General features: G+C 38.1%; 1 protein-coding gene across 4 annotated transcripts in view; it reads left to right on the top strand.

Annotated features, from left to right (window-relative positions):
* The window catches only part of sema5ba (sema domain, seven thrombospondin repeats (type 1 and type 1-like), transmembrane domain (TM) and short cytoplasmic domain, (semaphorin) 5Ba), a 102,486-nt gene extending 91,798 nt beyond the window's left edge, over positions 1 to 10,688 (top strand). For 2 of the 4 annotated variants that reach the window (XM_053495927.1, XM_053495926.1), the window contains 4 exons: positions 751 to 885; positions 1,919 to 1,963; positions 2,910 to 3,115; positions 8,069 to 10,688. In XM_053495927.1, the coding sequence (XP_053351902.1) occupies positions 751 to 885; positions 1,919 to 1,963; positions 2,910 to 3,115; positions 8,069 to 8,236 (554 nt within the window). In that variant the 3' untranslated portion in view covers positions 8,237 to 10,688. Of the gene's footprint in view, positions 1 to 747; positions 886 to 1,918; positions 1,964 to 2,909; positions 3,116 to 8,068 lie in introns of all 4 variants that reach the window. The other 2 variants (XM_053495924.1, XM_053495925.1) reach the window with 1 other exon arrangement.
* Positions 10,689 to 17,353: the final 6,665 nt, after the last annotated feature.

Raw genomic sequence — 17,353 nt, 5'->3', positions numbered from 1 at the left:
CACACATACGTATGCGCACAGATCAATCAAGCATCCGAGTGGCTGCTTTCCTTCTACATTCATCTCCTAAAATGCTAACCTGGTGATCAGCCAGAACTGGTGCTACAGATTAAAGACCCTTTGCAAGCTCTCATTCAGGCTCCAATGAGATTGCCGAAGCTGCACACATATCATTTCAGCATCACTTGATTAAAGATCTTTTGGGACTAAGAGTGAGCATAGGGCAGGTATAGAGGCAGCGTGTGTATTAAGAGACGCATTTTAAGTCCATCAATTCCACTTGTTCATTATTTTCCTCTTCCCCTGACTTTGCTAAGCAAACACTTTGTTTGATTGAGGTAAATAAAGAGATGGATGTAGCAATTATCTGCACAGCTCAGCATCGTTATTAAACAAGGAGGCTGCTTTCCATGATGGCTGTGAATATTTCACATCGGCAAGCAGCTTAAGATGTAGATGTTTTAAATGTTCCCTTTAAAGGACTCTTGTCTCCGTCGAATGTCTTTTGTCTCCGCTGACTCCGTTCCTGCATCATAAAATTTGTGACTGTTCAGCAGCCTTTCTCCAGCACACCAATGGATATAATATGTTTTCCTCAAAATATTTCCTAAGCAGAAAAAATCTGCATTCGAAATTTATTTCCTGTTTTTTATTTAAGTATTTTATCTTGAGACTTCTTAAATATAACTACACGTAGACGTGTGGTCAAACTCTCCAAAAGCATGTGTTTGTGAATGTTTGTCCAAGCAGGTGGCTGGATGGCCTGGACCTTGTGGTCTGCGTGTGATGATCTAGGCCAGCAGTCTCGCACTCGGGTGTGTGGCAATCAGGGTTCTGCATGTGTGGGGAACACCACCCAGTACAAGGACTGCAACGAGATTCCTGGTGAGAGATCACACACACACACACTTGAATGTCCTTGAAATCACGCATTTATTACATATGTACAGTATATGTTAAGCATTGTGTGTCCAATTCAACCAATTTTAAAACTTGTCAGCTAAATAGTATTTCTTCAATTCGCCGTTGTACTACTGTGCTATTTTAATGATCATAATTGTTTGTCCTCTTTAAAACTCATTAAGATTGATGAGCCATAATGTGTTTACCTGTGCTGGTTCTTCATTCTGGTCAGTGAAAGTAAAGGAGGGTGTTATAAGTAGAGAACTGACATTTCCAGCAGGAGTTAGCCGTGTGGAATATCAAGCAAATCAGGCGCTGTAATTAATATTAATGTTATGTCACAAGGCAGGCTCACATCTAATTTCACTGCAATTTTAGGGTGAGTGTTTGAAATCATAAGTTCTTTTGGACTGTGAGACTTTCAGGCAATTTTGCAATTAATTAATCAAGAAGATTTGTGTTTTCATTTGACACGGCCCACCCTCACCCACAGGCATGAATTACATGTCTTGTGGGTATTTGAGCTCAGCTTTAAAAGCATGAACACGGACAGACATTATAACAGATTTTGCTTGACTTGGCTTGAAATCCTTTTTTGATTTGAGGTTTTTACTTACAGCTAATCAATCTTACTCTTATCTATAATCTTTGTAATAGGTTTTATATTAGTAATTGAAATTCCCAAATTGAGAAACACAATGTACACTATGTTCTCAGTGTTGAAACTAAAGTACCAAAAGTATAGTGCTTCACTCTATATCCAAGAAATGCTTTTATGAGATTCCCTTCTTTATATTGGATTCTCTGTGCACGGCGCCTGAAAGTGTCTCTCTGACTGTCATTGCTTGTCTTCACATTGGCCCAGTTCCAGCAGTGCTGCCGTTCACAGAAGAGAACAGAGGACAGCAATGATTCGCATTCTGGCAGTATAAGCCAAAATATAGGAATGTGTTAGTCTACTTGCATGTGTGAAATTTAAAGGTTATGACTATGTCATTTCATTCCTTCTTTCCAGTGATTTTACCGGCATCTGGCTATGATAAAGACCAGCAATGTGGGGGTAAGTTCATCAACAATGTCCTATTCATTAAAAAAACAAAAAGAAAAACAGGGAGAATGTGTTGTCAAATGCATGTTGCGTCATACTTGTGCAGGTGTGTTCATGTACCAACATACTGTATATGTCCTAGCATGTATGTGTGCATATTAAAGTCTGTTCTTGCAGCCCTAATCTTTCAAGCAGCACTCTGGACATAACAGAAACTAGCTAGGCGAAACATTTTTTCTGCCTCTTCTGCCTCTCCTTGACTCTCAGTATTGTACTAGAAAGAGAGTTGAGAAAGAGGAGGTAGAATATACTGGGCCGAATACGAGCATTCACACCTTGATGCTTCGCTGCTCTTGTGTTGAGGTGATTCTCCACACTCCGGGTCCTGCCAGTAAGACACACACAATCAGATGAAATATACGTAAGGTACAAAATATACAAAATCTACCCCGGTTCTTTTTTAAGGCCACAGATCCAGGCCACAGTGTGTACCCTGCAGTGCCCTTGAGATGCCATGACCATGCCAATTTGGGCCCTTTCCAACCACAGGCAGCTCATTACCCAGCATCCCCAATGAGCGGCACTCTCTTATGTCTCATTGGCCAATTAGAGCATTGCAGCCATGCCTTTTCGCCTTCATCATGCTCATTCATTATGGCTCCAGTCGGCAGTATTACCACTTCTTCACACACCTCTGTTAATCAGAAGATTGTGTCCTAGTGCAGCTTGAGACACTTTGACACAACATGGTAATAAAATATCAAGATCGCTATGAGGGATACAGTAGTGTTGCTTGTTTTTTTTAAATATGTAATAAAAGTAATTTTTTTGCACAGAATAGGCAGACTGAGGGCGAATGGTTGTGGCAAAGCATTGAACAAATGACTTTGGAGAATTGTAGACAGTTAATGTTTTAAATGTCTGCATGTGGTCAACCTTGGCTATCTTATTTCCCCAGGGTTCACTCTATTGCATCTGATAGCGACAGGTGTCTCATGTTTCCTGGGAGCTGGCCTGTTGTCATTCCTAGTGTATGTCTACTGTCAGCGCTTCCACAAACCTTCACAGGAGTCGGCTGTAATCCACCCTACCACCCCTAACCACCTCAGCTACAAGGGCAACACCACGCCAAAGAATGAGAAATACACACCCATGGAGTTCAAGGTGAGATCATCCATTCTCAGTTTGCAGAAATTGAGGATAATTATATCATCTTTAATCAATAAAAAATTTGAACGTGAGTAACATGGAAGTGGAAGTACAATGTCACTGTTCATTTTTTTGTTGTTGTCATACCTAGGTTTTTAGCTGTGCTGTAGGTTTATGTAATATTTATTAATCATTTCTCTGTCAGGAAAAAAAATCTCATGGTTTATTTTAAACAACATTAATTACTGGCTTTCCTATTTCTTTCCTCATTCCTCATTCACATCACAAATCATATAATAATGTTTTCATAATTATAATTGTTTTTATAATAATTTTTCAATGTAAAACACTTAATAGAGAACCTCTTTTGAATAATTTGCTTGTAAATAATAGAAATTATCAAGTTATTTATATATATATATATATTTATATTTATTTATATATATATTTATTTTTCTTTGTGCAATATACTGTATGTTTTAATAGATCTTATAATAATATATCAAATCCAAAAAGTAAATTCGCAGATTTCAGAGCCAGTTTTTACTCCAAAACATAGGAGTAAACATTTAACAGAACTTAGCTGTGTACAGTTATGTAAAACTTCACAATGTACGATGTGACTTTCCTCCCACCAGTGTAATTAAGATATGAACAGTTTGACTGCAAAATGTGATAAACAGCATTTTCAGACTTTCACTCATTTTGGCTAATTATTCTGCTCAAGCAACACAAGAATGTCTATAACCAAACCTTTTATTTACACGCTTGCACACACACACACACACACACACACACACACACACACATAATATTATCAACAACTAAGAGTTATGGCCGTACTCTATCAGAGACCTTGCTAATAGAGCATTGTGCAGACAACACATTTTTCAAGATCAATAAATTGCTTATGAATCGGCTCCTAAAAACTGGACTGGATTTTTCCCAGATTTTCTTCCTATTTTAGTCGTATCCTGTCACTAGGGGGCTCCCACATTAAGCTACTACTACCGCTCAGTAAGAAGGGCCGAGGACTAACGCGTGTTTCCTCCGACTGGATCTTTTCGAACTGCTCGCTTACACACTGGTGGGAGCAGTGTAAGACACAAGGAGGACAGCGCTATCCGCTCCTTCCGCTTGCCTGAGCTCACAAACACCCCTGATTACTAAGTCTCTTTCATCCCTCCCCTCTGAGAGAGCTCTGCCAATCAGCTCCCTTTAGACCTCCGGCTGAGAGTGGTTACAGCATCACCCGGGAATCGGATGCGAAATGATAATGCGAGCACTTTGAGACCTTGGGTCATTTACTGTATGTGGAAATTGTGCTGCATTTAGTTTTCTTAACAGTGTTGAAATTATTTCACTGAAGCATATACAGTGCATCTTAAAAAAATAAGAATATTATGAAAACAGTTAATTTCCTTTTGTAATTTAATTTAAAAAGTGAAACTCTGATATTCTAGATTTATTACATGTAAAGTACAATATTTCAAGCCTTTTTTGTTTTAATTTAATCATTACTAAAAACTAGTATCTCACAGTATCTCGAAATACTAGAATATTTTCTAAGATCAATCAGAAAAGGATTTACAATACAGAAATTCTGGAAAAATTATGTTTATTAACCACTCAATCCTTTTTTTCTAAATCCTTTAATATGAATTACTGAATCAATTCATAATGACATGGAGGCGGACAAACAGTGGCACTGCTGAGGCTTTAATAAAGACCAGGTTGCTTTGATAGCAGCCTTCAGCTTGTCTTTGTCATTTGGTTGGATTTTTTTTTTCATCTTCCTCTTGACAATACTCCATAGAATCTCATAGAGTCTGGATAACCAGTCAAGCACATTAATATCATGGTCAGCAAACCAGTAAGTGGTAGTTTTGGTACTGTGGGCAGGTGCTAGGTCCTACTGGAAATGTACAGCAGCACCTCAATAAAGCTTGTCAGCGGACTCAAGGATAAAGTGCTCTAAAATCTCCTGGTGGACAGTTGTGTTGATTTTGAACACAATGGACCAACATTAGTAGATAACACAGCACCCTAAATCATCACCGACCATGGAAACTTTACACTGTACTTTATCAAGCAACTTGGAATTTGTTTATCTGATTCCCCTCCACTCTTCCTCCTGACTCTGGCACCTTGAAATCCAAATGAATGAAACATTTACTGTCATATGAAAAGAGAATTTGGGACCACTCAGCAATGGTCCAGTTCTTTTTCTCCTTAGACCAGGTAAGATGCATCTGACATTCTTTGGTTCAATAGTGGCTTAATAATGGGAACGTAACAGGTATAGCCAATTTTTTTGAAGATGGCTGTGTGTGATGGCTATTGATGCACTGACTCCGGCCTTACTCCACTTCTTTTGCAACTTTTATAAGGTCTTGAATTGACTTTGCTTGATAATTCTTTTAAGCCTGCAGTCATCCCTGTTTCTTGTGCACTTTTTCTACCACACTCTCGAAAACTCGGAGGTAACCCACCAAGCACAGGGAGCATTGTGCAGACAACACATTTTTCAAGATCAATAAATTGCTTATACTGTAAATCACCCCCTAAAAACTTTCCTTATGCAAGACCTAATGCGGGCTCCATGCACATACTGTAGACCTAAGGCGGGAAACGAATCCAGGACCTGGGGGTGCAAGGCAACCGTGCTAACCACTAAGCCACCGTGCCGCCAGACAGAGAGATGCACAGTATTTATTCTGTATAAATAATAATTTTCTTAAACTCAAAACCCAAAATAATCAAATTAAAACAAAAAAGGCTTGAAAGATTTCACTTTACATGCAATGAATCTATAATATACAATAGTTTCACTTTTGTTTAAATTATGAAAAAAAATCTGAGATGCACTGCATTTGTTTCGTAATGAAATTATGGACATTCTATTCAGATGTCCTAAACAGTTGTAAAATGTTTTTTTTCCCCAAAAAATGTTTAGCCCTAGTGTTAAACATTTGGAGTGGATAGTGTGCGCTCGGGGGAAAAAGTCAAAGGCCTTATTATTTCATTCCACTGTGTGAAGGTCTAAGTTTAGTATTCATTATATCCAATGGTCCTGCTATCATAAATGTCAGTTTTATGAAGCTGCTCATGCACTGGGAGGTTTAAATTGACCCGTGTGCTCATTTTAGCCTGTCATATTGTACTTTTTCACTAATAATCAAGCCACATATTTTCTCTTGTAAGTTGGTTTCCAACCATTTTGTAACTCCTCATAGCAGCTTATCCCTGAAATGAGATATAAGGAAGAAATATGTGGTCATTCTGGAAATAGTGTATCAATACTTTACAAAGGTATGCATACTCAGTGGATGGCACCCTTGCAATGTGTACACTCAATTATTTGAATAGTTTCACAACCTGCTAACTTTACTGCTACAATCTTTTTTAAATGCATTTAACACATACCATATACTGTATACAGTATTTATATTGCTTTAGATGATATTGAATGACAAAGTGTGACCTCCTCTTCTCATTGATCAATGCATCGTGTAATTTAGGGCTCTTCAACTCCTGAAGGGCCAGATTGTAATTCACCAACACCTACAGTAAACCCACCCACTGAACCTGGTAATTAACAGATTAGTTCAATCAGCTGTGATTATGCAGAAGAATCACCAAACCATGCTTCATGCTGGTCCTCCAGAACTGGGTTTGAAGAGCCCTGATTTGCTTTATAATTGAAAAAACAAGTAGTTTTATGATGGCAACTGAGCTTAGACAGAAACATTGAGCAACAGCATTGAACTTAGACGAATTTGTTTTGGTGGATTGAAACCATCGTCTGTTATGTGTAAAAAGTACATCTCTAGAAGTGTGATTGCAAAGAGATTAGAGCTGTTTTTTTCCTCTCTGCCTGAGGCTCCTTGTTTAGCTGGTTCTCAGAGCTCCTGGCACATGCTCTGTCTTTGTTAATAGGCTCCATTAGACTGTTTAAGCAGCAGCCGGCCAGTGCACTCCCACAGCTGGTTGTGACTGATTGTCGAGCCCATCCAATTAGCCAGACTCGGCTCACTCTCCCACACCTCCTGTCCTTGCTCTGACACCTGCGTACTCTTTTCGTCATGACTTCCATCGATCTGCTGTGTACCCGCTGCTCACTCTAAGCTCATTATGTGCCTTCGAGGCAAGGATGCAAGTAAGGTGATCGTAGCTGCCCTGGACATCTTAGACATGTGCTTCTAGACGTATCTGTATGCAGGAAGGAGAATCAGAGGTAGCAGTTAATGGCTCTTAATGACAGGTGTGATGATCAACATCCGTTAAGAGACATGCAGTAATTAGGATTAAGAATCAGAGACTAAGACAGGTGAGACAAAACCACAGCTGTTTATCACAAGAGGTGCAGATGTGTCTCCTGTTATATGAACAATAAATTCAGTCTTGTCCTTACTGTCACCAGTGACATAAGGATAAGTGCTTGTTTATGAATATGGTTATAATTGGGGGTGTTCTTAAGCACACAACACCAAGGTCCTACAATCTGACAAACTGTACTGTTTATGATATTTTACATTATATGATTGTGATTGTTTAGAAGCTGGCAGGCAGCCTGGGAGGTCGAGTCATTACAATCACAGCTGAACATTGCACACTTTTCCTCCCCCAATTACTGAGATGCTGTTGCTTCTGAGCTGTTGACATAAATTACATTTCTCAAGAGCATCCCAGAATGCTCATATTCTGCTTTCATCCATGACCTGCTAGTCTATTGCTTTTGAATTATTCAGATCCTCAGCTGGGAACATCATTCTGAGGGGCTGCCGATATTTATAGTGCTAGCTGGATTAGCCAGACTGTGCTTACACTCATGACCCTGAACTGTGTTCTGTGCCCAGGTATTTGAGGGCATGTAGGATTCTATCTCTCTCACATATGAGCACAAGGTGTTGATCTTTCGCAATATTCACCCTTTTCCTAACTGACCCTTTTTTCTATTCTCTATAGACACTAAACAAGAACAACCTACTGCCAGATGAAAGAACCAACTTCTTTCCTTCACAAATCCAGCAGACAAATGTCTACACCACCACCTATTACCCCACAGCGCTAGGAAAATATGACTATCGCCCTGAGTCCTCCCCTTCACCCTGCAGAACCTACAATCCCAGCTGAGACCTGTGTCCCACCCCCTGGCTATATTGCCATGGTGATGGGGAATACTGACAGCGTGGAGCTTCTTTTTTTTTCCTGTAAACTCTTACCATGTGCTCCACCCATGCACTCTCGGCACCTGATGAGTATAGGTGCTCTTCTGGATTATTCCGCATGAGTCTTTACGATCCCACCATGGAGGATACCAGCATGTCATATAAATCACAGCTAATGGTGTTTCAGATGGTATTCTATCTTGGGAATGTGTAAAATTGTGTAGCTACACTGATGTCAATTATTTAAACTCTGTGAAACTCAAGGTATCCTTAACTGAAATGGTTCTCTGGCTAAATAAAAAAGGACCACTATGTAAGCTGGCTCTACTCTTATGTGAATTCCAAAATGGATATGCTCAAGATACATATTTGCAAATATCACACCAAGAAAGGAAGCAAAAAAAATATGGTTCAAGAAAGGAATTAACAGAATCTGTGCAAGGCCCAAGATTCCACAGTAGGCTGTGGGGACGCAGAACCTACTCAGTCAGGAAGTCAGTATGAGAGCGTCTACAAAACAGTGCAGAGGATGGAGTCCATTGTGCCACTTTTAAGTCGACTCTGGGGAAGAAGCAATAGGATTGTACCTGGACTCTAAAGACCACCATGACTCTTCAGTCTCTGCCGTGTTACACTTCGGATCTCATATGAACCATACTTCAGTATTCTGAACAATTGGTTTGCCTTGATGGTTGTATTAAATACAACAAGCTTGGACAATATTTTTTTTATTGAAACATTATAGAAAAAAATGATAGCTTGGCACTTTTTAAAATATTTTAAAGAGGAAATTATTTGACAGTTGTTTGGAAATGAAGTAGGATAGATGAATATTAGGGTTTATTTAAAGAATTCACACTTTGATGGGATATTCTGATTTTGTTCCAGTTATTATATTTAGATGTATTATTTTGTACTTTTTAGAGAATTAACCATCATTATTTTTTAAATATGGCATTAATTTATACAGCATTAATTGTGAAAAGAAATTATACAGCATTACTCGTACTATCAAATATTCATAATTTGTTCTTCAAGCTATGATAAAAGTGATTCAAATATTTCCTCATTTAATCACATCCTGCTCATTTTCTTCATCATAATTTGACAATATAACTAGGCAGACATACAGTGGGCATCTTAAAAGGAATGACCAAGCTCAAATTTATGCAGTGTTAAAGGGCATAATAAAGCAGGAATGCACATTATTTAATTTTTTATATCTCATTCATTATATCCAGTATCTAATGCACTCTTCAGTTCTGCATAAAAAAATTATGACAGTAAAACAGGAATGAGAGCCTGGAGAATCTTGTTGGGGTACAATATTATTTAAAATAAGCCTAGTTTGTTAGGGGCATTCAAGAACAAAGCTATTTTTATTATGCTCGTCGAAGGAATGCTGTCAGTGGTGACCTTTAGTTAAGCTAAGCACGAGTGCTTGTTTTGTACATAGGTAATGCCCCACTATGACACATAAAATAAAAGTTAGTGTAATGTACATGTACAGTATATTGTAAAGCTAACAGTTTTTTTTACAAGCCTTATAGTTGTAAAATATTATGTGCAGCAGCTGTGTATATACCAACTATAGGCACGGTGTGGGGATGGAGCTTGTCAATGAGTCACTATAGTGAATAGTGCTCCTGCACTGTAGCAGTCAACCAGAACTCCTCCAAGTCTTTGTCAAAATCCAATTTAAAACTTCATTCACATGTATTACGTGTCCATGCTGTTTAATTCAGACTGGTTTGGTGAATCGATTTGTGAGGTTCCAAAGTTATTGCTCACTAATTTTAGTTTTACAACTTTAAACTCACTTCCAACTGAGGTATTGCATCCAGTCCAACTCCAAAATATATCATATGTGCTACCGTGCAGAGATTTAAACAGTTATTCTGTTATACTGATGTCACGAGTCATATTACCAAATGTCTCTATAAAAATCAAGTGCTAATTTGCAGCTGTATAACAAGGCCTGGAGTGCGCTGTGATTTCAATTTACCGCCTACACTCTGACACTCAGCAGTGTATCGCTATCACTAAGGCATGGTGTGTACATTTCTGTTTAACAAGAACAAATGATTGGTTTCAATGAAATGTTTTATACATAGGATCATGACAGTCATTTACCTAATATAAAATTCTAAATATGTCTCCTCATATTTGCCCAGTGTGCCCAATTTGTGGTCTCATTACTCCCAATCCGGTCTCTGGTTTTTAACAGACGAGGAGCAAGCTGACAAAGTGAGACGCTCCATCCACGCAAGGCTTGGTGCCCTTCTATGCAACTGACCCATTGGTACTGTTAGATATGTGATGTAGACTGTAATCACTGCCTTTTAGACACTGTGAATTTTGGTACTCTATATTTTTGTATATTGTACATTGTAAATGATAATAAATCATGATGATGACTCAGGCTCATCCTTTTCACATCATTCCTAAACATGATCAAACTGAGCTATTCTGTTCTCTTACATAGTGTGAAAGGAAAGGTTTTCAAACTGGGGCAGAAAAAGGTTTTTATGTTTCCGTGGCCAGTGTCAGCCTGAGTTTCACTCAGTCCCATTTGTTTGTGCGGGTTTTTGCTTGCTTGGCTGGGTTGAAGGATATCAGACTCCGGCGCTGGCAAAATTTGCAGATCTGCCACATTTCCCAAGTGACAAAGGAGCCCTCTAAAGGCATAAATGGCTGTCAGGATTTTCATCCATCTGTAGTTGGTAGACATCGTCCTCAAGACCTTCCGCTTTCACACATGTCTATTCCACTGTCATTCTGCACAGATAATATACTAGGTATTGCTGTGCAAACCTTAGTCATGCTGAGGAGAAATCTATCATTGTTTCATCTTCAGTAATCCGTCTCAGGGTTGCAGTAGAGCCAGAGCCTGTCCTTGGAACATGCTGTGAGGAGAAATACATCCTGGCACCATGCTCGCGTACACATAGTCACACATTCATTCACACCTTAGGACAATTTAGTACAGCCAATCCACAAGAAGAAATTGGAGAACTTAGGAAAAAAGTAAACAACTCATGGAAAAAATAACTCGCATTTAGTTTGTCAAAAGATTGAATTGGGAGCCCTGGAACTGTAAGGAAGGTGGGTTACTGATGGCACTGCCATGTTCCCCTTTAAATGAATTTAAATAAAATTTAGAGGTAGTAAAAAATATTTTAATAGGATTGTACAGTAAATTGCCACCAAAGTGACAGCAGGAAAAGGACCAGACCTGATGTCATAGATGACTATGGTGTTTCTTTCGACATTCATATCACTATCAAATTCTAATCATTTGTAACTATGCTTGTGAAACACAAATAATAAATTAGCATGCCATTTTTCTTTTTTTTTTTTTGTATAAAATTTATTTAAAAATGTTTACAGCAGCAATTTTAAAAACATAACTGAGGTCTTGGGATCATTTTGGTACTTGGTAAGGGTTTCTTATTTTTCTCTTATTTTCAGTTCGGACAGTAAAAATAGGAAGGCGGGTCACAAAGAAAAGTGAAGTCAGATGGGAATTAAAGGGGAGCTATTACGCAAAATTCACTTCACAATTTTGTTGTTTTAGATAGAGTCTCAAGTCTGTGTGAACACACATCACACAAGAAAAAAACATTCTCTGCTGTTGGTCCTTTTTCCCTTTTCATATTGGCCATCGTTTAAACAAGCCAACCCTCCTCCATTTTAATACTTAGCCCCAACCAGTTTTGCCCAACTTCACCCATTTCTACATCTTTATTCCATTTTCTTTTTAAAGAGATACAATAAAAGGCTAAAGGCTAATCTAGCAGTCTTTAGCTCCAAAGCGTGTCTAGGTTAGCCTTTAATCTTATATACTGCTAAATATTTAAGGATGTCATTATGAATTTATACTCTTACTTATGTGGGAAATGCCTGATGAGGTTTGTAATATTGATGTTTCCAGTTCCCGCATTTTGACTGCAAATGAAGTGAAACAAAGAAAATCAAGCAGCAAGTATGCAGGATCTAAGTTTTATTTGGGCTAAAAAATTTACTGACACATTTTGGCAATCCCTAAACCTTATATGTAATAATGTTTGAAAAGAAGTAGAGTCCCTGACTTATGAACATTCGAGTTATGAACTGACTGTGGATCTACGAACATTCATAAATGCACACAAATCATGGAAGTAGCTCACCTGTATTGTACAAAAAATAGACACTGCAGTGGACCAGATACCAATATTTACAATTAGATACAATATTTTCAATGTGTAGGTGAATGTATAAAATGTCCATTGTCCAGGTTATTGTATGTGTGTGTGTGTGAGTGAAGAACATCTACTTGCAAGATATTTTTTCAGTTTGTTATTAACATGAGGCACTGTAACTCATTTCACTGTAACAGTATTAATTTTTTTATTAATTACATTTTTTTGACTGATCAGACTGAGATTTTTATTTCCAGTATATATGGCTATAGGGTTAAAGACTGACAGTTGCAGTAAAGTTTCCTGAAAGCTGATACCATATTTAGATACCGTATTCAGACAACAGACCATATTTAGTCAGTAAGATTAAAGGGGGTGGTCCCTTATTGTGTCTTTCTCCATACAGCTGTGGCTGTCGAATCTGAACCGGGATGGTCAGCTTGCTCTTCTCCAATCATAAAGAAATGCTAAAAGTGGGTTTTATTGATGAGCATAAAGCTGTATCAATCAGCCTCTGTCTGCTGACAGACTGACACTGACAGCTCACCAGTGGTGTACTCTCCAGGGGGTGACCTGGCCTAGTGCCAGCGCAGAGCCATGTGTGAGAGGCTCATAGAGATGGCCAGAGGGAGAAGACCTACAGGCATTTAGTAATGCTCACACTAGAGGCTTGAATTATCAGTCTGCCCTCTCTGGACCATTTTCCACTGTCAGTCGCCAGGAATCATCATATGAAGGTCAGGCATGTTTCACATACGAAAAACTTTTACACTCAACTTTAATCTGGCTCTTCTAATTCTGTCTGATGAGATGTCTAAAGTATCACTTTCACCGTGGAGGATCGATCATAACAAGTTACAGATCCATCAGCACAAGAGCTCTTGTCCATGGTTTGTTGCATGATCCAGCTCCTTTTTGTAATTACTTTCGATTCTCTGTCTTCTTGAGTTCTCTTGTAGAATGTGTGGGTAATGGACAACATCTGATCAGCATTATACTTTTGCTTGGTTTGTGATGTCTGCAAACAAAACTGATAATCTTTTGATTTTCGAATTCCAAAGAGAGAGATGGCAAGAAACATGTAAGCATATTTAAAAGACTAGGAGATTATAGAGTTTCAGAGGCTGAAATGGATTTCATTTAGGACCCTATTATACATCTGAGGAAGAGAAATAACAGAGTTATAATGTAACAGATATCTGGAAATTGTCTTTGTCACACTAATCAGTTGTGATTGCTGTGGAGTAAACTAATTCATAAGGAAGAATCTTCTCCAGGCGTGGTATGCAGCTGTGAACTAGCATGAAATAAAAGTATAATCAGCACATGCCTTTTTCATTGGTGGCTTAGTGGCAGGTTGGCCAGGTCGTGTCCCAGCTAATGCCATGCACACAGCCGAATGGAAGGGTTGCTTCAATGAGGGTAACTGGTGTAAAACCTGTGCCAAAATTAAAATTTGCTGATTGTATGATCTGCTGTGGTGACTCATAATGATAATTGTTGAAGGAAGAATAATAAGAAAAAAAGAACAACAGCAACAACAATACATACCTATTCACATTTCTTCTCCAACAGTTCTTCAAGCCTAAGCTGTTACATTCCCAATCCTGCCTGGATCACATCAGTATCTAAAAGTAACTCAGCGTATCGGCAACACAAGTATATCCTTGAACTACTGATTTACTGATATCTTCATGCTGCTGTACAGCTCGAACACACTATAAATGTTAAACAAGATTAATAGTCATAGTATACTACCTGTATGCATCTACACCCTATATCTCTATAGCGTTTTCAAACACAGAGATGAATCAGAACACAGAAAGAATGGATAGTGTTCGTGTAAAGAATAACTCACTGTTATATACACAGAACAGCCATGACATTATGACCAATTGAGTTCCCATTTACACCATCAAAACAGTGAGACACTGTGTGTTCTGACAACTTTCTATGGGATAAGAGCATTAAGCAGGCCAGTCTTCACTCCCCACATGCATCAGTGAGCCTTGGCCGCCCATCACCCCATCGCCGTTTTACCTTCCTTGGATTTCTTTGGGTAGGGTTACATCTGTTTGTACAAATGGAAGATACACGTTAAATACAAACACATTGAATGCCCAACTGTAAAAATAACTTTTTTGAACAATTTATCTCAAGGTCAGTCAAATCAGTTCCACTGAGCTGAAATGAAATGCAGCTACACAGTTCTTTCTCATTAGCATGTGCACAGGAGGGCTAATCCTGTTATTGGCTATGGGTGTATATGACAGGGAGAAATGGGTGTGAGGCAATGACTGGGCAGTGATATAGTGGGCTTTTTCCAGCACTGTTCGAATTAATGAAAGCAAGAGCAGGCCAAATGATGTTAAATGACTACACTGTGCAATGAATTTGGACCTAAAAGGCACCTCCGTTTATATACCTTGACCCAGAAAAGGGGGAAAAAAATCTGTTCTTCACAAGAACTTATTCGGTTTGATTGTTTAGCAAGGTATTGATTTACCAAGCATTATTTCTTTTATTTGATCAACATAAATATGACAATGGTTATTGGATACATGGCACTGAACTATACTTCGACAGATAGCAGTATGTACTAAGAACATAAAAAAACTAAATAAAACATAAAAATGTATGAAATTATATAGTTTGGTGTCTGGAGGTTTTCTATGGTCCATTCCTCTGTCTTATTGTAGAGATTCTTGCAATACTTATAATAAACCAAGATAAGTGGCACTGACATTATGTATGCTGAGCAAGACATTTTGCCTTGAGGGGAAAAAAATCATTAATCAAAACTCAATTTCTGAAATCGGAAAGGCCAAGGATTTCACTTGGGATCACTTCCTGACATACAGCGCATAGCATAGTGCTGACTAAACTAGGTTTAGCAGTATGAAAATGATTAACAAGGATTGCCATATTTGTTGCTTTTCCATGCCATTCCAAGATCACAAGAGATAGCAAGATTACTTATGGCTACAGTTTCTTGTGCTCATTTTTTATTCTTATGATTTCAGATGCATATAATAAAGTAATTTTTCACAGCAAAATGGTCAGACTTATAGTGACTTCTTTGAGGATTTATGATAAAATCACAATCAGGTGCCCAATATGTTAGAATGATTTGGACCAAGTGTAAAGACTTTTAATTTCTAGTGTAGAATGTGAAGTTATAATACCTAAAATATACCCATCAGCCATTACTGGTGACAGGATCATCGACAGGAAAGTTGATTGAACATGATTGAAAGGTACAGTATAAGCACACCCAATGCATCACAGCATGTCATGTATAAGTCTTAGCATGCAAAGAGTTTAAGGCTGTAGAGTTAATTTCCAATCAAACCAAACATGGAATGCACCAGATAAAGTCCATGGAGGCCCCACTCCGCAACCCACAACACCCAAATGATCCACTACTAAAATCCTGGTACCAGACAAAAGAGCAAACCCCTTCTGTTGGGTTATAGTGGTTTATGCCCCAAGGGACCAGAGCTGCCTAAGTGGCACGAGAAGAACATATACAATACTGGACTTAATGTTTTTGGTTACAGGTATAAGGAACCTTCTATGTTACAAATAGAACCAGCTGACACAAATTCTGTTTGGACAGCTATTGGACAGCCATCCAAAAAGGTTTTATTTATTAAATAAATGTATGTTCCTGTATGTAGTAATTATGTTACTGTAATATTCTACTTTGTCATTATTACCTGTGTAAACACAGAATAAATGAGCTTGATAGTGCTGCACTGTTTGCTACCCCTAGTTACTGTTACTCTTATGTTTGTCTTCCATATTAGAAAGTAACAAGTGAAGTTGTAAGTGAAGGCCATCCTAATGGGAATGACAGGTCTGTGTTGATTAAATGAGCTGTGTAAACCAATCTTTACTATATTTGTTTTTAATGATTAACACAATGATTTAATTAGGATAGGATATTAATATTTTTGGCACAATATGCACTCAATATTCTTTTTTCCGTCTCGCTACAAATTTACAAGAAATAACATCCTTTAAATTAATATACATTGATGCTTTCTAGAATACCACAAAGACCTTGAATTAGAGAAACCGCTTATGGTTGTTTATTTGAAACAACAGCATGTGGCTTTATGTGCCCAAACTATTACAAATTACACAGTATATATAATGCAAAAATACTGATTTGAAAACCTGGTTTTATTTCGTAGCGGCAAAGGTGTAGTGCCCGGTAATCGTAGAACCCATAAGATCTGTTGCTGGCTCACTGAACCAGTGCACCCCCACTAATCTCAGAAGCTTTGCGCTCTGGAACTGGGTCTGCATTATTGTTGTCATCAGTGTATACAGTATACAGTATGTAAGCGAGCTAGCACTGGCAGAAGCCAACCCTGTTAGCTAGCTGGAGGTGGGTGTGGGCCTGGTTTTATTACAGTATCATTAATAAACTAATATTACAAAATTGAAAGGTTTTTAGATTTGTATCTTAAAATATATAAGCTCTTTATGAGAGATTCAGCTCATTAAAAAAATGAAAGGATGTTTGGGTGCCTTTTCATTTATATTAGTCAACAAGTAGCTAGCAACACAGCTAGTCACTGTGATGCTAGGCAATGTTTAAGATTTTTTAAGGTTCTTTCTTGCATGTTTCTCAGTGCATGAGTTGACATTCTGAATTAATCAGAACATTAGTCCATTTAGTTCATCAAAACAGACTAAACTATTTGTGAGAACTGGGTTTTCTTGCATGGCATGTTCTACTAGTGATTGGATTGTCAATCACTTAGTAAAAGTGATACAAGTGGTATGAATATACCTTGTCATTAAGTAAAAGTCATTAAGTGACATGGCTACAGATTACAATCAAATCCATCTATAACTATTTTCAATTCTGACATTTTATAAGACAATCA

The sequence above is a fragment of the Clarias gariepinus genome, chromosome 5 (assembly GCF_024256425.1).
Source record: "Clarias gariepinus isolate MV-2021 ecotype Netherlands chromosome 5, CGAR_prim_01v2, whole genome shotgun sequence".
Lineage (NCBI taxonomy): Eukaryota > Metazoa > Chordata > Actinopteri > Siluriformes > Clariidae > Clarias > Clarias gariepinus.
Note: the sequence above shows the minus strand (reverse complement) of the source record. Positions and strands in the feature narration are given on the sequence as shown.